This window comes from Urocitellus parryii, chromosome Y (assembly GCF_045843805.1).
Source record: "Urocitellus parryii isolate mUroPar1 chromosome Y, mUroPar1.hap1, whole genome shotgun sequence".
In the NCBI taxonomy this organism is placed as follows: domain Eukaryota; kingdom Metazoa; phylum Chordata; class Mammalia; order Rodentia; family Sciuridae; genus Urocitellus; species Urocitellus parryii.
In genome coordinates, this window is record NC_135548.1 from 2407148 (window position 1) to 2429708 (window position 22561).

A 22561-nucleotide genomic window follows, 5' to 3' on the forward strand; every position below is an offset into this window, starting at 1 on the left:
TATAACGGAATAATATTAACTGTCTTAAGTAATACAAAATTATTCCATTATAATTATTAACGTGCCCATTAATATTTCAAAATGTTTCAACTAACTTTACTAATAAGTGACTGATCTGTTACATATTGAATGAACAGCCTGTAAGCTATGTAAACGTAGAGATGCACACATGAGTCAGAAACAAGGAGATCCTGAGAACATTGACTAATAGTTATGTAACCTACATCCTGCAACAGACATTGTGCTATACAAACTGAGCAGTTTGTATAGCACTTGATACTTTGAGTCTTTTTTATCTGAAAGCATGTTATAGATATTTCAACTTTTCTTTCCTTTTTTTGGGGGGGGGAACTTAGCTGTAGATTGGTGTCTTGAACTGGGGGCGATTTGGTTGTTTGGAAATTGGCTGGAGACACTGTGGATTGGCTCAGCTGCCCCTCGGAGACCAGGGCTGCTGCTCCCCCCTCCGATGCACAGGACAGCACCAACCACCAGAAGGTCAGGCCCCACCCTCTACAGTGTCCAGTTGGAGAACCTCCAGGGGAGAGTCTTGGGAAGAAAGAACAGGACAATCTCTAGGAGAACAAACCTTCATTATTCTTATTACTACTCTATGAAATGGGCACGTGGGGCGGAGGCCGCCTTCCTGGTCAGTCTCTTCCCAGGGAGAAGCGGGAGTGGGCGGCCAGGGGTGAGGGGACAACAGTCTCTTAGAGTGGGGGCTCCTCAGGTGACACAGAGGAAGGCCGAGGGTGGCAGACCTGTGAGTCCAAGCAGTGGCCAGTCTGCGGGTGGCCAAAGCCTCCCCGTGGGGTAGAGGGAGTCAGTAGGAGACGATGGTGACTGTAGGTCTGTATCTGAACAGAAGGCGGCCGTCGGGCCCTCTGGGGGCCGTCAGGGGCACCATGGGGCTGGGCGGCCTTGGGGGTTCAGGGGGGCCCCTCTGCTGAGGCTGCTGAGCAGGGCGGCCAGGCCCGAGGCCCCTGGACTGGGGGGCACTTGCTCCCGGGTCTCCAGCTGCAAGACGGTGTCCTTGGCCAGGGTGGTGCCTGCACCGGGGGACACAGCGGGCAGCAGCAGGCGAGGGACGTCTCTGGGGCCGGCCCTGCCTGGGTCTCCTGCGCCCTGGGCGCAGGGCTCGCGACAGAGGACCCGGCTGGGGCGCGAAGGGCCGCGTCCTTCCCTTGCTGATCACCGGGAGGAAAGCCGAGGGCCTGCGTTTCCGGGTCTTCCTGGGCTCCCGGGTCTTCGGGGGCTCCGGGCTCTTCGGGGGCTCCGGGCTCCGAGGGGGCTCTGAAACCTCAAGCTTAGGGACCTTGGGCTCGGGGGCCTCGGGCTCCGGCAGCTCAAACCAGAGGGGCCCATCAAACTTCCTCTTGCCCTTGGGGCACTGGCTCAGGGCCTGGAGCACCGTGGCCTTGGCGCACGGGTCTGGGCTGGGCGCCACGGGTGGGCACTTGTAGCGGCTCCCTGGGCGCTGGGGGGCTCTGATGAGGACTGTGACGGGGCTGTGGGCCCCGGGGCGCCTCCTGGGTGCTGGAGGCTTGGTGTGATCGGGGCGAGGAGAGCTGCGTCCCTGCTTCAGGAGCTCCCAGAGGGACGGCTGGGGCTCAGTGGGCTGCGCCGCCGCGGGGAGGTCGGCGGGCACGAGCGGGGGCAGGGTGCGGGAGAGGACGAAGAAGCCCGGGAAGACGAGCTCGGGATGGAAGAGGCCCGGGTCCCGGCGCCGCGGCCTGGGGCTGGCAGAACCGGGCTCCTGCGCGCAGCCGGGGGGCAGCGGCGCGGTCCAGGGGCTGCGCGGGTGACCTTTTAGGTACCTGGTCAGGGAGCCGCCCATGAGGGCGCTGCGGGGGGGGGCTGCTGCGGGATGGGAGGCGTCGAGATCAGAGACCAAAGGGACACTGTCCAAGTGGCGCTGGTGTCCAGCGGAGCCCGGTTGCTAGGACCCCAGAGGCCCCAGAACGCCTGGATGTCACAGTGAGCGGAACCCGCGGGGACCTGGGGCTCTCGGGAGGGCCAGGGAGGCCTCATCCCCTGTCCTTCCACTGCGGGTCCCAGCAGGGCCTCGCTCCTGCTTCTACTTCTTTAGAATTCACAGGAAATGTAAAAAGGGGACTTAGGAGGTGGGCTCCTGCCACCAGACGCTGGAGAGTCCACCGCAGCCGCCGGCTGCAGGCTGGACAGCTGGGAGGACCAGGAGCCGCACCATCCAGGAGGCTGGGCCCAGGACCAGAGGGATCCACCCTCTTCCCTGGTCCAAGACCCAAGGCTTCTGGAAACTCCCTGCAGAATCACTGGCAAAGTCCACTTGGGAAGAGGGGAGAAGCCAGAGTCCACAACCTGAGTGGGTCGCAGGACCCATCAAGAGCCCCTCCCTGTGCCATGCAAACAGTCATCCTGTTGATCTGAGCGCCCCCCTCCCCTTAGGGACGGTCTCCTCTCCCATTGGCTCGGCCAGAAGCCAATCACTCCTAGACACACCCTCCTGGGCACACCCAGAATCTTGTTAATCCTCACCTCTTAAACCAATCCAGCTGGCAATTCCACTTAACCATTTCAGCTATTGGAGAGGGGCGCTGGCCACACGGTCAACATGGACATAGCTGGGCGTGGTGGAGCCCGCCTGCAGGGGCACCAGCTCAGGAGTCTGAGGCAGGAGGATAGCAAGTTTGAGGCCAGCCTCAGCAACTAGTGAGGCGCTAAGCAGTTTAGCAAGACCATGTCTGTAGATTTCGGGGGAAAAGGGTTGGGTATGTGGCTTAGTAGTTAAGCGCCTGCCCCTGGGCTCAACCCTTAGAAACCTGTCCCCCAAACTGATCCTAGCACACTGGGATGCTCTTTTAGGGAAAAACAGTTCATTTTATCAGGAAAGATGGTGATGTTTCATCTCCTGAGATGGACGGATGTTAATGTCACTTTTTCAATTTAGTGTTGAAGGAAATGGCTAAGATGATCCAGGAGGATCTATTTCCCCTGGCGGTGTTGATTTTATATGGACTTTCCCATAGTGTTCAGCTCTACATGTTCATTATGATGGGCTTCCTCTCCCCACACCAGTGCCATGTCCTTTCCTTCATTTCTATTGGTCATCTTGGAGTAGAGTGAGGCGCTTTTCCCACTGATGGTTGGAAACTTTCAATTTAAAAAACAAATGGTCGATGGGTTGTTGGGGAATGGATTGCACTGCTTGTAAGTCTATTAAAGGCTGTGTGTGTATCCCTCTTTTTTGAAGAAAATTTCCTTTTCAAAGCACACCTATGAGAAAGCAACGGGGAAGTCCCAAATGCCCAAATGGAAATCTCTGGGGACAAAATACAGAAACTAAGGAGGCAACAAATTAGAGTGCGGCACCCGTTCACCCAGGTTTACAATGAGGACTGAGTGGAGAAGACAGTACTAGACTCACTGAGGAAGTGTCCAAAGCTTTGAGGTCACACAGGGCCAAGTGTCTGGCACTTAGGGTGGGGACAGCCGGTGGGTGGAAGGGAAGGAGAGACCTGTCTTCACCCCATGGGAGGTCATTTTTTGGCCAATTCCTTATTTAAGAAAGGATCCCCAGCTCTGTGATGTGAAGAGAGGTTTCTAGAAGAGCCAGATGGGATAGGAAAGCAAGTGTGACTGCATTCCAGGAAAACCTTAGGTTCCAAACAGGTTTAGGGTGGGTGTGGCCCCTGGGCCCTGGTTTGCACATCTCTGAGAAAGAGCTGTTAGCATACACTACAGATGAGGAAAAGGAGCACTTGAACAAATATTAAAAATCACATCCAGTTGGACAAACTTCCAAGCAAACAGTAATGGAGATTGAATCCCAGAGCTGTCTGGGGCTAAAATATGTCCTCCCAGCCAGGGACTGAGTCTGTTAGCTACTAAGTGGGACAGGCACGTTTACAGGCCAATTCCTAACACATCTTCAATATGGTGTTGGTTTTATTCTAGCTCAAACTGTTTGGAGAAACAAAGAACCAGCCGTGACATCTAAGATCCCAGGACCACTATTTATTGTTTTCTTTTAGGTTCCAAGATAATGCTTGGATCCTTTCCTATTGAACTGAGGTTTTCTAGAAAGGTTCACACCTGCCGTCTCTGTGACCTGAACTGAGCATGCCCAGAGGGCTCAAGTCTGCCCCCTTGAAATGTCTGTGTTCCCTGTCTGAACCTTTCACAATGACTTTAAGCTCAACATGCACAGACATGTGTCCACCAACTTCTTTTCTCCAACCGTGATCCTGAACTGACGGTATCAGAAATGTACATCCTCACCCAGACCTGCTCAGGGACAGGCCCAGCCCCAAAGTGAATATGGACAGACTCCCAGAATAAAATTCCACGCTCCTTTGATTGGGGACAGCTTTGCTTGGCAGCTAGCTCCATTTCTGTCCTTAATCTCTGTAGGTAATACCTCTTCTCCATTTTTTTTTTTTTAAATTTTCTTGCTGTGCCCAATAGCTGACCTGTCTCAAGGACTGCTAATGGTGATGCACAGTGCCCCAGGTCTAATGGTGGTGGCCACCAGCATGGAGTGACCTGATCCCAGTTCTACCCTATGTCTTTACTAAGCTCACATTCAGCAGTCAAGGTGCTCACGGGGCCTTTTCCATCGCTAAAGTCTTTGAACGTCTTTGATCTTCCCCAGCAGATGATAAAGCTGGCTGTCAAGATGCTACGTCTTTTGTCGATGTGAATTTTGTCTTGCTGTTTGCTTTTAAATCCTGTGCCAACTTTAATCTTTCACTAGGGAGGTAAGGACTTACTTTTGCAGACCTTGGGATGGAACCACTGTGGTTTGACTGGAAGAGATGGAGGGCAGAAATCCATTCACAAGCAGGGTGGCTCAAGTGTGCCAGGGCTGCGGGACAGACACACACACACACACACACCGTGCACGCTGAAATGCTAGAGTGTGTGTCTGAGTTTATAGGACCGTCTCTTCCACTCTGGCATGAAGTCTGCTTTCTACTCGATAGTAGTCCTAAGTACTCAGAAAATCAAAGATTCGTGCTATTTTTTTCAAACAACACCCAAATTGAAACTAACTTTACAAATTAAGGTATTCAGAGTATTCTTTCCATTTTTTTTTTTCATATTTTGCAAAGTCAGGAGAATTTTCCAGTTGCAGGAGGGAACAATAAAATATTGACAGTCTGTCAACCTTGGAGTTATTCCCCCTGCCTCCAAGGAAGCACACTACATTTCCATTAAAGATAGAGTTACCTCCTACAGCCTTCAAGGGAAACTTTTATAAAACTGCATGCACATTCAGCCTCTGCCTGCATGAAAATATTTATCATTAAAACCCCTGGTAGCCTGCAGACCTCGAAGAATATAACTCAAAAAGTAATTTATATGCGGACAGTTACTGCTCCCCCACTTCCTATAAAATATAATTTCTCTTGCTTAGAGTGTAAAGTTCTAATTACTCTTTACTTCCAGGTGGATCATGGTGAAAGATGGAGTGTTCTTGTAGAAGTCATACAGTAGTGTTTACGAGATCATATATCAAGCTTCAGATGTGAAAGCCTGACAAACATTCAGCTCTACCCCACATCATCTGTTACAAAGACAGTCTCTTCTGTAGCATAACCAGAGACCCAAGCAATGTAGGGAGTTTGCTCTGTGTTTTGGCTTTCATTACTTTTCTGAATCGACAAGAGGTGCAAGATTATCCGTCAGCTGAATGCAGCTATTTCTAGGGAATCTGTCTTTAGAATAAAGCAGCTCTTGTGAGGTTAGCCGTCATACTCTCTTGGTTCAGGGAAGACACTGTCTGATTTTAAAAGATGATTATACGAGATCCTAACCCTTAGGAATCAATGAAATACCTTGGTGGTCAGGATCTTAATATTACGTATGGCCGCTTACTCACTTAGCAGACCTAATTCTAGTGTCTATCCACAGGGTAGAAACTGTCACCCATAAAGAGAATTCCTCTGGAATGGTGAGCCACATGATTAAAACGTGCAAACATCCTGGAAAAGACAGAGGATGTCGGTTGTTGGAAGATAACAAAAAAAATACCATTTCTGTCTCCTTGTTTTTACTCCTGTATCAGCTGGATCAACTGAATGACACCTATAGAAAGCTCTGGAATGTTCTAGGAAGGAGATTGGATGGAAAGAAACAGAGTAAGGAAAGGCGTGTTTTCAAAATGAAGGCTTAGAAGATCCATCCAAGGTACCCCGAGGTTCTAGGGGAGGAAAGGAATACCTTGTTCATCCCTTCTCACTCGTAGGCAGGGTGCAGCGATGGATGATACACAGGAGTCAGGATGGATGTCCCATACAGACCATGACCCATGTGGGATTCCACACAGACAGACAACCAGTGGTGTCTCACCAAGACAGATGCTCACAACAGCCGACACAGGTGTGTGAAGAAGGAGATCACCAAAGGTCTTCCTGAGGAGGCTGAGGCAGGAGGATCATGGTTTCCAAGCCAGCCTCTGCAACTCAAGTGCTCAGCCACTCAGGGAGACCCTGTCTCTAAATAAAATACAACCTAGGGCTGGGGACGGGGCTCAGGGGTCGAGGGCCCCCGAGGTCAATCCCTGGTATCAGTAAAAGAAGTCACAGAGTTTGCAGAGCTGGGTGAGGAGGCCCAGGAAGACTAAGAAGGCCAGGCACGTGCCGTGGCCAGGGAGCACTCCACACGTGAGCGGGACCACGGCCAGACAGACTCCGGATGCCGTCACCTCAACACTGAGCAGTGGGGTGGCGGCTTTCCCCTGCCCGCTCCTGTTCTGGGAAGGCGCGCAGATTAAATGACGGGAGCTGGCAGGCCCGCTCCAGCTGCTAACGGGGAAAGGATGCGGTTGACGGGAAGGAGCCGGGGAGCAGAGGGCCACGCTCGGTTCACAGCACGGGTGGCACCCCACCGTCCACGGGAAGAGAAGGGTGCAGACGTGGGGCGGACTCTGGAAAGATTCTGGTGTTGGAGAGAAACAAGGCGGCTAGCCGCTCAGGATAGAGTTTGGGGGGAAGCAACAAGAAAAGAAAGTGGAGCTCTCCAGGATGAAGATTTGAATTTCATGAGAAAGAGAGGACAGGGTCTGAGCCACAGGAACAGCTGGACAGATGTCACATGGGATTTAAAATCAGAGACAAAGGACTCTCTGGCCCTGGTGGGGGGGGGGAAGGGGCTCGCGAGTTCATGGTTGGAGGCACTGGGTCTGGGGGCCTGCTGCCCTGCAGCTGGAGGTGCTGCGAGGCAGCTCAAAGCAGCACTGGTCAGGGGAGAAGCAGGTGGTCCAGGCACGGGACAGAATGGCCTCCCGCCTCCTTCTCCCCCCCAGGCTGGGTCCTCTGCCCTGTGTGCTGTGCCCAGCCCTTCCTTCTCTGAGCCCTGCTTCTGTATGGAAAGGAGTCTGTGTGTCAGGAGCGCACAGAGGACGGGAGGCTCACGGGGAAGAATGTGGCGCTCATTCCCCTCCTCCATGTGAGCTCTGTCTTCTCCCAGGGCTCCCCAGGGCCTCTGCAGGCAATGCATAGGGCCCTGCGTCTTTATCTTACATTTATGGCCCCAATTCAACACCAGGCACTTTGAAGGCGGAGACCAGAATACATCCAGGGTTGGGAAAAATGTCCATGTGTGTGTGTGTGTGTGTATACACTCAGCCCTCCATATCTGTAGGCTCCACATCTGTGGATTCAACAGAATATAGATCAGAAATACGTGGGAAAAACATTGCTGTTGTATGGAACACATAGTGACTTTTCCTTGTTATATGTTTTTAATCTTTATTTCTTTATTTTTATGTGGTGCCGAGGATCGAACCCAGTGCCTCACCCGTGTGAGGCAAGCGCTCTACCACTGAGCCCCAGACCCAGTCTCCTTTTTCTCGTTAATAGTTCCTAAACGAAACACTAGACGGACCATGCACAATCATGCAATTAAAGGATATTACGCACTATGTATGTCTGTGCAGTATAGCATGGTATTTCTAGCATCATAGACAATCACGTCCCAATTCACAGGCCTACATTTCAATGCAAAGAATGAATGAATGACTAGATTTAAAAGTGAATGAAGCTGTTGGGTTTGGTGGCACATGCCTGTCATCCCAGGGGCTCTGGAGGCTGAGGTGGGAGGATCACAAGTTCAAAGCCAGCCTCAGCAACACCGTGAGGTCATAAGCAACTCAGGAGACCCTGTCTCTAGATGAAACATTAGAAAAGGGCTGGAGGTGTGGCTCAGTGATTAAGTGCCCCTGGGTTTCATCCCTAGTACCAAAAAAAAAAAAAAAAAGAAAGAAAGAAAGAAAGAAAGAAAGAAAAAAGAATGAAGCTTCTTAACACATAGGAATAGTTCCATGAGAAGTTTTAGGGAACAGTTATATGGTACCCGGACTTATACATAAAAGTTGACCCCTTTGAATCTATTTAATCTCCAGAGAGAGGATTTCTCCAAAAGCCAGGAAGCTGTGATTCTGGTACTTGTAGAAAGTGTCATATCCAACCAAGCTGCTCATTTGGAGCCTGCCTTTTTCCCAGGTGATGGAAGATAATCCTGAGCGATTGCTGCCTCTCACTCTGCAGAGCTCGTGTTGCCTCTGCCAAGTTGAGTGCTTTCTTTGTCTTCTGATCAAGACCCACTCCACGAGGGAGGCAGAGTTCTGCTAGTCTCATGAACCAATGGCCCCAGGTTCCCTTGTCCCTGGCCGTCTCTCTCATCCCTGCCCTGGTTCCCTGAGCCCTTTCCAAGTGCCCCAACACGGCAGTCCCTACCAGCCCCGCACACGGAACAAGCCACAAACATCAAGGAAATTATTTTACAGCTAAGATGTGCACGTCCTGTGAGACCCTCTGGTTTTGCTCGGTTGGTGACAAACAGACGACGTAAGGGGGAAAAAAAGAATGGAAACAAGGAAAACCAATGTGGGAATTCTTAAGTAACTTCACTCAACGGAGCATTAGGTAGCTGTCCAAAAAGTAACATGACCACGGTGTGACACCAAGCAAAACAGGCATGCCACGCTTTCAGGAGAGAAACAAAATCTAGAACCATCTGACAGCTTGTGCTCTCTTTAGAGAGAAGTCTGCTTGTGCAAATAACAGAAGTGCAAAAATAGATGGCTCACCAGGTACGGCTTTCCTTCTTTTGGTGGCGGTCCTTGGGACGGAACCCAGGGACTCACCCGTGCTACACAAGTGCTCTACCACCAAGGTGCCTCCTGCCCTGTTTTCTGGTTCAGTTTCCTTCACGGCACCAAGACAATTGCACCAACAATAAACACCACCAAGATGTCCCCAGAGGTGAGATTGTTTTGCACCTCGTTCTTCCATGGATACACAGGCGTGTGTCACCATCGAGCTCAAGATGCACGTCGAGGTCACTTACTGTAACTGGTGGGGTGTGGGGACGTGAAGCGAAGGGACACCTTGGCGCTCTTGAGGCGGGTCTGCCCCCAGTATGTGATGGCCTGCAGTTCCACCGTGTAGTCGTAATCTGGCTGAAGTCTCTCCAGGACCACGAAATTCTGGAGCTGCAAACAGAGAGAGTATCCCCGAGCCCCGTTAGAAACAGTCTTCACCTCCTCTCGTTTCCATAGCAAATCTTACCAGACACTGTGAAGCACACCAACGTGTAGCTTGCATGGACCTTCAATTTCCCAAGGTCAGACACCGTGTGGATTTGCACCGTAGAAAATCCACTTTTACCACGGATCAAAATAGATTTCACAAAAAGGCCAAAACCCTTTTAAATAATAATTGTCCTAATAAAACAACTGTACGTACAGGAGCAAATGATTTCAAACACACTTCCTTCTAGACAGCAGTCTGAACAGAAAAGAGAGCTCTTCCTAATGAAGTTACAAAGGCTTGTGTTGCCAGAGACCGGGGACAGTTATGGGATGGCATTAATTGCCCTTCTTTGCTATCCGTTCTACATCTCCTGAGTGCAGTTCCACCAAAAGTTATAAAACACATCAGCTTCAAAAAAAAAAAAATACTTGAAGATTTTTCTGCCATCATTATCGTCAATGTCAAACACTGACCCAATTTTCAATAGATGCTGCTGTTATTGAAAGGAAGTAAAGCAAAAACTGTATAATTGGCTTAATATCTTGGGGACAAGACAGGAATTCTGCAAAGGCTAAAAGAGAAGGAGATATCTCCAAGTGCACAGGGCAAGGTGGAATTAGAACTGAAGATGACACTTAGGAGAAGTTTAGTAAAGCCCCTTCCAGGAACTTGAACTCAAGACAAAGAAGATCATTGCCTTAGAATTTAAAACAAATCATTGAAATGTAATGTACTTGTTCATTTAAAAAAGACAGGTAGGGGACAGGTGTAGTGGCACACGCCTATAATCTCAGTGACTCACGAGGCTGAGGTCGGAGGATCGTGAGTTAGACCAGCCTCAGCAACTTAGTGAGGCCCTAAGCAAGTTAGCGAGACATCTCAAAAATAACAAAGCCTGGGATATGGCTCAGTAGTAGAGGGCCTTTGGGTTAAATCCGTGGTACCAAAAAAAAAAAAAAAAAAAAGGTGATATTGAAAAGAATGCTTTTCTATAAAGGGGTCGTCCTGGTGGTAATTAGCATCCATGAAGAAGAATGCGTCAGTTATTAACGCAACATCAATCAACAGAGGATTAGTAGTATTCTCTCCAGCAGAGAACATTCCAGTCTTCTATATTCAATGTGCTACTTTAAGATCATTCCAGTTTTATGTATCTAGTTACACTGTTGTCTGAAATGGTGAAACATGGAATCCTCTGAGTAAATCTTTTGCTTAAATTCCTCTGTTAGCATCCTGATTCTAACTTGGTGTGTTTGGAGGTGTCTTTGCAGAGAGGGAACAGGATGTTGACGGGCATTTCCAAATCAGGAGTTTAATGCTGTCTGTGGTATCAGCTCTGGGACCAGCCCCTCCGTGGAAGTCTCCGTCAGATTCTGCACTGCCGACGCGGCCCCTGGTGACATCTGGGCTCAACAGCTCACCAGCCGGTATCCCGCTGTGAGACTCTGCTTCCCCGAGGATGATTTCCTATTTTAACCACTAGCAGGTCTGCGCGTAAGTCCGGGTTCCCCATTTCCTATAAGTAGGATTTATCTGTTTAATTGCATCTTATTCTTCCTAAACTCTGTTTTCTGCCAGGTCAATTAAAATCCACTTTGCAAAGAGCCTTCACTTGCAAGTCCCCACTTTATTTAGTTACCGTGGATATTAGAACGGTGTCTTAAGAAAAGGGAATAGTCGATCCCCAGGAAGAAAATTCCTTGGCGTCTTATTTCTTGGGTGCTTTTCTGTTTTCTGATCTTATTGATCCGTTGGCCAAACTTTAATATCTCAAAGTGCAATGATTCACAAAGAAATAAACTTCTCCCCTAAAATTGTTCTTTGTCAGTTCTTTTGGTCACTGCAGTGAAAAGGGGACTCAAACTCTGGGCTCATGGATACTTAAAATTACTAACTGCACTGGATCATGGTGATGAATTTATGATTCATGCTTTGTTTATATAATGGGCATATGATACACATCAGTTGCTAATATCCCTGGTGTCTCTTTGAGCAATGCTGTCTGGTGACGAATGTCATACAATGCCACCTGAAGTAGGGAACTTTAAATTTCATCATGTCATTTTTTTCCCCCCTTTGGATTCCGGTGATTTTACAACTTTTACTCTTGAGCTATTTCTATCAGACAAAACATGGCAGGATTCTTCAACATAAGAAATCAACCTGAATGACAATATCTTCAAAATGAAAACAGTTTAACATGATATGGGTTTTTGGAGACATGATTTATAATTCCAAGATATCAAAATCTTTAGTGCAAAAAAAAATCCTATCTTTTAAAAAGTATTTTTAAACAGAACTCATTTGGGAAATCAACTTCATAAATGAGGGGGGAAGAGTGTTTATATAAATGTTAGAACATCAAAATGAAGGAAGGTACACCAAAAGTAAATCGAGTAGCTAACTCCTTTCTGCACCAAAATGTCCTGTTCACTATGATAGAAATCTCACTGCAGAGAAGGGCTCAATGAAGATTTAACTCTTGGCATCTGGATGACAAAGCCCTTCAGATTCTTCTTAAATCAACGTGAAAAACACGTGGTCCAACTGTACTTTCTAAGTGGTGTGCAGGTGGAAAAATTTGAAATAGGAGAATTATGAGTATTTGCCTTTCAATTTACAAGGTTCTTTTGAGAGAGAGAGAGAGACCTGCGTATAAAGGACATCTTACATCATTTCACTTTTGTGGCTACATAGGTAAGAAGGACCTGTGTTAATTGTGGCTTTGATTTCTGGAGGTGACGCCGTAACTGCCATTAGAATAAGAGTAGGTGAGTGGACTCAATTCAGTTGTGTTTGCCTTGGATGGGACACAAACCCTTGGCACACATGCTCCTTGGTGCTCAGTCACTCTAACAAATGCCTCAGAAGATCGACTTAGAAAAGGTCTCTCCTGTCTGACAAGTTTTAGAGGTCTCAGTCCCTGACTGGTGGTCCTCTTTTTTTGGTAGGGTGGGTATGGGGGTTGAACTCAGAGGCACTTGACCCCTGAGCCCCATCCCCAGCCCTATTTTATATTTTATTTAGAGACAGGGTCTCACTGAGTTGCTTAGCACCTCACTAAGTTGCTGAGGCTGGCTTTGAACTTGCGATCCTCCTGTCTCGGCCTCCCGAGCTGCTGGGATGACAGGTATGTGCCATGGTACCCAGCTGGAGACCCCTTTGCTGTGGGCCATGTATCATGGCCAGAGTAGGTGCACAGTAAAATTGCTCTTCTGATTGCTTGGAAGCCAAGAGGTAGAGGAAGGGGCTGGGGTCCACATACACCCTGCACGCCGCGGCCCTCCCTGCTCGTTCCCACTCACCCCGTCTGTGGTTTTTCTCCGCTTCTTCTTGGTGGGGACAAGGGACTTGTTGCTGACCGTCCAGCTCCAAAACACCTTGTAGTGGTGCACGGGGATATCTGGCTCCTCGGGGAGGTCCCAGGCAATGGTCACCGTTACGGTCCCGTCACCGTTGACGGTGGAGTTGGCCAGTTGGAGGTTAGCGGGGGCTGGCGGTGCCGACGGATCTGTAACCCCAGGGAAAAGAGAAGCCATCTGAGTCACCGGCCAGGGTCAGCATCGTGACACCAATTTTATGTGCATTGTCGTGTAATCCGACGACTTATGTGTAACGTCCAGTTTGCAATTTTACCCTTTCTGGTTTTCTGAAAACCAAAATCTCAATGGGGTGCTGAAACCACCAGCTTACAGAACTCTGTATGGAGAAGGCATCGTGTGATTGCAGCCGGAGGGTCTGCTCATTATTTCCAGTTGCAAATTGAGCACAGGCAGATGCCCCACACCACAGGCCACCTACAGATCCCCCCACAGCAGAACACGGCCCAGGGTTCCAGCTACAACGCCATCTGCACAGGAGGCCCAGAGAGACCATATCTAACAACGTAGGAACCAAGAAGCCGGGAGAAAATGTACCCATGTTGTGACTGTCAGTCATTCCAAGCTTTGCAACAACGGCCAAGGGACTTATATTAAAAAAATCCCTAGCTTTCTGCAGTATGGAGATTCCTTAGAAACCTTGGACTGGAACCACTATTTGACCCAGCTACCCAGTCCTCAGTCTATACCCAAAGGACTGAAAATCAGCACCCTACAGGGACACAGCCACATCCATGTTTATAGCAGCTCAATTCACAGGAGCTAAAATGTGGAGCCAACCAAGGTGCCCTTCAATAGATGAATGGATAAAGAAACTGTGGTTTATATACACAATGGAATATTACTTAGCCATAAAGAGGAATGAAATGATGGCATTTGCTGGTAAATGGATGGATCTGGAGAATATCATGCCAAGTGAAATAAGCCAATCCCAAAGAATCAAAGGCCAAATGTTTGTTTTTTTTTTTTCTGATATGTGGATGCTGATTCACAATGGGGAGGGGATAGGGAAGAACAGAGGTACTTTGCATTAGGCAGAGGGGAGTGAAGGGAGGAGGGGTATGGGGTAGGAAGGACAGAATATGGGGACGGAATGAATCAGACATTATTCCCCTAGGTACTTGTACGATTGCACGAATGGTGTGACTACATGGTGCACAACCAGAGAAATGAAAACTTGTGCTCCATTGGTGTACAATGAATTGAAATTGAAATTCTGCTCTTTACGTACAACTAATTAGAACAAATACAAAAATAAAAAATAAATCCCCAGCTTTCTTCTGGGATCCACAGTGCCTGGGGCATATTTATGTAGGCTAGTTACTTTGTTATTTAAAATAGGAAAGTTTCGGGGGTTTCCTGGTGTGGGAAGCATAGGGCCCTTGCATGTGAGAAGTCTGCTTTGGTCACCCATAGCGATCACCTCCTTCTCCTTGCAACACACCCCTCCGGCTTCCAGGATGCCTCTCTCCACTAAATCTGCCTTCAGGTTCACGCCAAGCTCCTGCTCAGGCACCTGCCCCTGCTTCCTCACATTCCATCAGCTCTTAACACAGGAGCATCTCAGGGTCTTTGTTACAAGACCAGAAAGCTAATATAGTCCCCCTGACCAAGAAAACTTTACCACCATTTTCTCCAAAGTCCTTATTATACCAGTAGATTTAGCACATGTCATCTGTAAAATGATGTGTATCTTTCAGACATTTTCTCAAAAGTAAGGCTCCTGATCATACCAAGATGGTGCACTTCCATGACTTTGATGTGATTCTTCATGAAAGAACGAACAAGGCTCGACATCGGAGCAAATGCCCGTTTATTGAGGGACAGCTCTGCATATTTATAGAGCCAGGGGTGGTTTGACAGTTGACATGGGGTGCTTTTTGATTGGAGGGTAAGGATCAGGTGAGCCAGCAGGGCTAGTCTGATTGGTGGGTAGGATCGGGTGAGCCAGCAAGGCTAATCTGATTGGTGGGTAAGGATCATGTGAGCCAGCAGGGCTCTGATTGGTGGGTAAGGATCATGTGAGCCAGCAGGGCTCTGATTGGTGGGTAAGGATCAGGTGAGCCAGCAGGGCTAGTCTGATTGGTGGGTAAGGATCATGTGAGCCAGCAGGGCTCACCATTGGACGGCTCTTCTTGGGGGATGGGGAAGTTAGTCTTTGGAGCTGGGGTGACTCCCAACACTTCTAATGGCTTCCTCCCCCATCACTATTAAATTGCAAAGTCAAAATGCAGACTGCAGATTAAAAATACTAGAAAAGATGATTCCGTCCGTCCCGAATACGTCCAGACATTTTCCTGTCAGTGTAACAACATTCATGTAGCACTCCATGCGTGACGTACCATGAGTTACTGGAGAAGATCAAAACCTATAGGGGGATGTGTGTGGGTTACCTGCAAACAGTACACAGTTTTTATGTGGAACTTGAGCATCCTCCTTGGAAGCTGATCGATGATGGTGCTTATTTCTTTTCTGTCTCCCTGCCCTGGGGCTGATCAAAGCTCTCTCTCTTTTCTTGGATCCTACATTCCTAGCATTCACAAGAGCCCCTAGCACACAGCAAAGGCTCAGTCAACATTTGCTGAATGGTTGACAGAGAGGCTTCACCTAATGGTGAACTTGGACTTGTCCAGAGATAGCCCAGTTTCAGGCTCAAACTTGTCAATCAAAACGGTCAGATCATAAGATCCCCTCGGGTGAAATGCAAAGTCAGAGGAGTGCCCTTCCCATCTGAGATGAGAGAGTCACAGCAGCACCCTTCTGTTATGGAGGATTCCGTCCTTCACCTATCAAAGGGAGTGGCAGATCCTTGCAGGACACAGAAATCAAGCTGACATCATCACCGCAAAGCAAGAGGAAAGTTAAGATGCAGGAACACACCATGAGTCACATCCCAACCCTTTTGGTATTATATTTAGAGACAGGGTCTCGCTGAGTTGCTTAGGTGCCGGTGAAGACAAAGATAAAACTAATGCTTTATCTTTATTTTTAATGCTTTATCAAAAACTAATGCCTTGCTAAGTTGCTGAGGCTGGCTTTGAACTCGCGATCCTCCTGCCTTAGCCCCCCTCCCCCACCCTCAGCTGCCAGGATGACAGGCATGCGCCACCGTGCCCAGGTGAATGGGTGCTATTTTTACACATTTTAATTTGCATTCATGTTCTAATTAAATCTCATTTGCAAAATAGGCCACGAGCCAAATTTGGACCATGGTCTATGAATGGCCAACCCCTCGTCAAGAGCATTTTGAAAGCTATTATAGAATCAACTTCATGAAACTTGACATGAACACTGGTTATGTGCAACTTGATGATATGCTATTGATTGAATGTTGGCAATGCTGTTCCCGTTTGGAGACAGGGGGCAGGAGGACTAATTTCTCACTTCTCTGGCTCCAGATGATAGAGGGAGAGGGTTAGATCCACATTGCAGGACCAGCCTTCTCTCAACGCCCCCATCGGAGTTTCACACCAAAGCATGTTCCCTGAGTCTCGATTCTCTCGCTGATTCATTCCATTAATTCCTTTGCACCCTCACGATTACCTGCAGGAATGCACCCTGGAAAACACCAAGCAAGCCCACTCTCGGAGATAACTGAGCTGAACTTCTTATGCAAACTATGTTGAATATTTAACGTGTGAATCCAACTTTGGCTTTTGAGAACAATCGTTCCTTTTACCCATGATCCTAGGTGGTGCCTTCAGCAAAGAAGATGGACCTGCTCACTTCCAGCAAGTCAGATTTCTGGTTTGATCACGTAACCTTTTCTGGCACAGGTCACAAGCCACGAAGGAACAGGCACAAAGTCTTAGCACAATGGAATACTCTGAGCCCAGCGGTGGCCAAAGTGACAAATGAAACCACTTATCACCCTTGGCCAAAATGCAGGTCTATTATTGCACACTCTCATGGGAGGGAGAAATCCCCGTCACTTTTTGTGAGGGCAGACTCCTGTCAGGTTGGCAGACAATGCTATTTGTTACATAGAAACCACGTCTGCCTGTTAAAACAAAAAACCCCAGATAAATAGCTAGGGCTACAAAGAAAGTAGCCACTCTAAATAATCACAGGCTAACCCGCACACAGCACAGAATAAAAACTATATATATATTGCAGGAAAATGAATGTCGATGTCTGAGATCCCGCTTCCCACTGAGCTGCGTCCCAGGAGTACCTCTGAAGGTGCCAGGCGGAGATCCACTGCAGTTTTATTTTAAAAGTCATGTTGCAACTAGGTTGCAAAGTCTCCAAGCAAATAGAATGTTGGTTCTAATATTTAGATCTCAATTTTTCCTTTCCGGATTTCACTCTTGGGATACTTGAACTTCCTCTTAAATGAAAAAAAAAAAAAATTCCCCATATAGTACCCTAAATATCCAGGGCATTAGTCTTTGGGAAGTCACTGAAGCTTCGTGGCAGGTAAATTTGCAACTATTCAATGCTCTCAAGACTCATAAGACGACTCAGGGTTGCTTATTGGAAGTGGAACATATGTGCAGCCCTGGGACAGTACAGTCTTGGGTCCCCAAGGAGACACAGGGAATTTTGTTACTCCCAGAGAGTCCTGCCTAGTTTTACCAACACTTTGTAATGCATGTGCAGAAAAACAGAACCTGTGACTCATGTACACTATGAAAACAATTCTGTGTACTTTCTTTCCTTTGTACTGTATACAGAAATGGAAAAAAAGATGGGAAAAAAACCCTCTGAATTTGGAGGGAAAAATATAATAAATATTCAAAGACATATTAAAATACAATAAATATTCAAAGACATAAGATTAATAATACCTTAAGTTGGATTTGACCCTTTTCTTCCTAAGTTCCCTTAAATGTATATTATTTTGCAATGGCCAGTTGATAACTGACTGATTTAAAATGCCCCAAACAAATATTCGCCTGCTTTGAAAACCATAAGAAAAAATAGACGGATTTGGATTTTGTCTTATATGGTTCACAGACTTGGAATATTTTCTTCTTTCCGTGCTCATGTGCATATGCACCTAGTCTCAAGAGCCAAAAGCAGACCGTTTATTTCCAAGACTCTTCAGAGTTGTCAATCTGATCTTACTGTATTACCCTATTACCACTGAGCAGCTTGTATTTTCCAGTGAGAAGTCGGCAATATATGCATTTTTACCCATTCCATGGATAGAAACAGTGTCAAGAAGAGGTTTAAAACCCATCTGCTGATAAAGAAGCCAAAAAGAACAAAAAACCCATCCTGTATTTCTCTATGTGGACGACCCTCATCCCAAATAGCGTGCCTGCCAAATTAGGGTCTCTGCTAGTTTGTGTTTCATTTAGAGACAGAGTCTCCCTGAGTTGCTTAGGGCCTCGCCAAGTGGCTGAGGCTGGCTTTGACCTCGAGATCTTCCTGCCTCAGCCTCCCAAGCTGCTGGGATGACAGGCGTGAGCCACTGTGCCTGGTTATTTTTAAAACTTTAATCCAATTTCTACTCAAATACTGGAAGAAAAAAATGGTATACAGGCTTTCAACAAGTAAATTTAAACAGCATTTTCCAAGTTCTCTTTTATTCTTTTGGCTGACGGAAAAATAAATAATAATACTGATTTTACCCGTTCTGTAATCCTGGATAGATTCTGGAGCAGGTGGGAGTTGGTGGCCATCGGGAGCAGGGTATGCATGAAAGTAAGTTTCTAATCCATGCATTCGATTACTTTTAATCTATGCACTGAGAATTCCCTATAAAATACAGATGTTTGGTGAAGAGTCCATCAGGGCAGAATAAATGAGTTAAAAAGAAATTACCTTAAACAGTCACCAGTCCATTTTGGCAAACGACAGACGAATTTCGAATTTAACACAATCATAAGGAAAATAATGGGAAGAATTTTGGCTTTTCTATGAAAATTGGGGTTATAGCCTACCAATGCCCAGCAGTGAGGCTAAAGTAAAGAGAACTATTTTTTTTTATCATTCTTTCCTTTTCCTACTTAATTTTACTTTTGTTTCCAGAGGTGTTCATGGCAGATGAAAAAAAATTCCTTCCCGTTATGGCTAGATGACTACCTTCCCCAAATACATTAGATGATTGCTTGCCCTTGGACATAGTGTACGACTGTGGGAACACTGATTCTTTCTTAAAGCAATGTTAAATCACCAGAAGGCGGGCACGATTCTGCAGCAAAACAGAAATAAATGGGCCTTTATGGACAGAAAAGGCACCATGAGTTTCGAAACAGGGTAGGCACCATGAAAGTGTTGTCCTGTTCCACTGGGGAAAGTCAAGGTCAGGAAAACAAGTTATTTTTCTGATTTCAGCTTCTCTTTTCATTACTCAGGACTCATTCCTTTTTTGAAATGCAGTGACGTCTGGTCTAGCGGCTCTGACATGTCAGGCACTGGAGTTAGTAACTGCACCCAAAGACAAAAATATCCGTGGGACACACACCTTCACCCCGACTCAACCGAAGACAGAACAGCAAAACGTTTACCATGTAAAACCTTCGAGGTAGGGAGTGAAAACCGAGAAAGAATGGAGCAGGGGCAATGTGGGTTGGTTGGCGGATTTGTCTGTTTGCAATTGTAGGAGGGGTGGTGTGGAGGTGGTGGAAGAGTCAGCCTTGCAACTGAATGGAGAAAGAACTTTCTGGTTCCAAGAAGTAGCAATGCAAAGGTCCCGTGGCCACGGAGAGTTGGGAGTGTTGGGCAGAGGTGGGAGGAGGTTTGAGAAGGAGGAGGGAGGAGGGTCTTCTAAGACTGTTGACATGGTAAAGAAGATTGCTTCCAGTCAAGTTAGACCTGGAGTTATGAGGACGTGCTACGCTCAAGACAGACCCAAGGTAACAGATGTCAACAGAATCACTCAGACTATGGGGTGATTGGACAGTCCATCCTCATTTGAATGGACAGACTGGGTGGTCACTATAGGCAGGTGGAGTGTGGCTGGAGGAAATGAGTTACTGGGGGTGTGCTCTGGAGTGGTGCATCTTCCCTGGGGTCTGTCCCTCCCTCTCCACCCGCCTCTCTGCTTCTTGATTCCACCATGAGCTGAGCTGCTCTCCTCCTCCATTGGGCCCTTCCGCCATGATGTTCCACCATGATGCTCTTGGACCCAGAGCCATGGAGTTGGCCATCTACGGACTGGACCTCTGAAACCGTGAGCCCTAGTAAAGTTTTCCTCTTCTAAGTTGTTCTTGTCAGATGTTTTGGTCACAACGTTAGTAAAACTAACTAAAACACATGCAGAAGAGGAAATCTGGTACTTCTTGAGGACTTGCTGGTGACTTATTGGAAATGACTCTTCAGTTGTTTTTTTGTTTGTGTGTGTGATGAACTGCACCGAGGACAGCATTGTCCATCACTAAACTAATCATTGAAGGATGCTAATTATTCTAATAGGGCTGCCATTCAAATACATGGGTCATAAGAGAAGCTAAAGCAATAGAAACAACTTTCTATCTTTAAATTTTCCCAGTGAGGCATGCTCTTACTGGGAGGATGGATTTCTTCTAACCCCAACGTTGGTGATGAGGCTACAGAACTGTAAATAATACAAATTATCGGGTTGTTCTCCCATAAAGAATAGACTTTGTGGCACCATCAATTATTTTCATAAAATTGTGAGACAATATTTTCCAGACAAGATTTCTCTCCACTTGCGATGGAGTAAGGAAAGACCTGGTGCCATCTTGGTAGAGATGAAGTCTCCTTTGGGTGGATCTGGGGGGAGCGAGTATGTTCCCCTGTTTAGCTATCTGTGACACTCACATCGTTCTTGTGGTGTGTCCCACCGACGAAGTCATAGAACCTACCATACATTCTGTGCAGAACTTTTTGGTTTTTAAGAGTTTAATAACTAATGTCTGGGAGGCGCCTCCCAAGGCAACATTTGGCGCTGGAGTTTGGAGCCTGGTCAGACAAGCGGGAAACAGAGCAATACTTTCCTGGTGACGGCAATGTTTCCCATTTGAACCTTGCAAACGAGGTGAAGAGGCCTCAAGCTTTTTATCGACCCCTGCCTCCTAACCTAGGATTCATCATTCATTTCATTATTCATTATTCATTATTCATTTCTCTCCAAGTGCTCGGGCCACCTGGAGACAGAGTCTGGTCTGACGCTTTGACGTCTTTATCTGCAATTTCCCTTGAAAGCATGCTTAGTTGTGTGCTGTGTTTGCCTCCCCGAAACAAAAGATACCTTTCTCTTTTTAAAAAAATGACTTTTTTTCCTAAGAAAGATACAAATCTACAATGTACTCTGTAATGGAGTCCAAATAATATTTTTAGTACAAGTTTTCTTCTCCAGTCCTGAGTTAGGCAGAGGAAGTGGTAGCAAATAGAAATGGGCAGATTGAGACGGGGACGTTTTTACAGTCACGCTCCAGAAATCACAACATGTCGCAGCCACACCATTGATGTAGTAAGGCTGACATTAATTGTTACTACCACCATGTACTCGGCTTACATTTATTGTAAATAAATTAGCTCCCATATGATTTTGGGTTAGTAAGTAAATATGACATTTTTTTGTCTATAAAACTAGATCTTGGGGCTTGGGTTGTGGCTCAGCAGTAGAGCTCTTGCCTTGCTCATGCGAGACCGAGACCTTGGGTTCGATCCTAAGCACCACATAAAAATAAGTAAAATAAAGGTACAACTAAAAATATATATTAAAAAATACTAGATCTTGATTAGTCAAGTGGAGAATAAATTAGTTTTCAAAGTGCTTTGGAGAAATAAACCTGAAGATATCATTGCTTTCTGGTTAAAATTATGTCCTTCCACTCCCATAGAATAAACTAACCACTGATGCCATAGAGGATCATCTATTCCACAGAGGTTTTAAATAGCAATAAACAGGGAATTTCAAAATTGTAGCAATGACCAAAAAAAAATCTGGAGGGGTTCAGGTTCTAGACATTATGAAACAAAACTAAGAGACTAACTCACTCAGTTAACAGCTATTGTATGAAAGATGACATTGTATTGCACCTGAAACTCAGGCTTTGTCCCCAAAATTTGTAGAATGATGCTTGGTGGAGAATTTTTTTTTTTTTTTAGTTGCTTAGGGCCTCACTAAGTTGCTGAGGCTGGCTTTGAATTCTCTATCCTCCTGCCTCAGCCTCCCGAGTAGCTGGGGTTACAGGCGTGCGCCACTGTGCCCAGCTTGATGGAGAATCTTAGTGAAGACGTTGAGTACAAGTCCATCCTGGAAGACCCCAACTTCAAAGTTTAGAAGGCCCCCTTATTATCATTTTCTGTGACAACTTGAAGGAACAACTCCGCTGACCTCCTAAACCATAAATGCCCAAGGTACCTTCCAACACATCTGGCCCCCTTCTGTAACAACAGCATGGCCACCTGCTGACCAACCACCGCATGGAGATGGCCATCACATCCCAGGTGCGTCAGGGAGCAAGGCGAGGGTCCCCCACTGGGCGCAGGGCAGCGAGACTGACCTTTGGAAGAGCGGAAGTGTTTGCTGGGTGCCGTGAAACCCCGAGTCCCGTGCACGTTGACGGCGGCCACTCGGAACTGGTACCACCGGCTGGGTCTTATGTCGGTCATCTGAACCCGCTCATCCGTGGTCTGAAGGGAAATGTCACAGGGCACGGGTCAGTTTTCATTCTGATGTGTCCACTGGGTGTGTTTCAAAAAATGACACAAACTCTTTAGCCAATGCAAAGAATTCATTTC

The 22561-nt window shown here is 46.9% G+C and overlaps 1 protein-coding gene across 1 annotated transcript in view; it reads right to left on the reverse strand.

The window, feature by feature from the left end:
- The window catches only part of LOC113198420 (anosmin-1), a 118625-nt gene that overhangs the window by 24923 nt on the left and 71141 nt on the right, over positions 1–22561 (reverse strand). Inside the window, exons 6-8 of the mRNA XM_077794204.1 lie at positions 22324–22453; positions 12824–13029; positions 9334–9478 (exon numbers count right to left, since the gene is read on the reverse strand). Coding sequence (XP_077650330.1) covers positions 9334–9478; positions 12824–13029; positions 22324–22453 — 481 coding nt within the window. The remainder of the gene's footprint in view (positions 1–9333; positions 9479–12823; positions 13030–22323; positions 22454–22561) is intronic.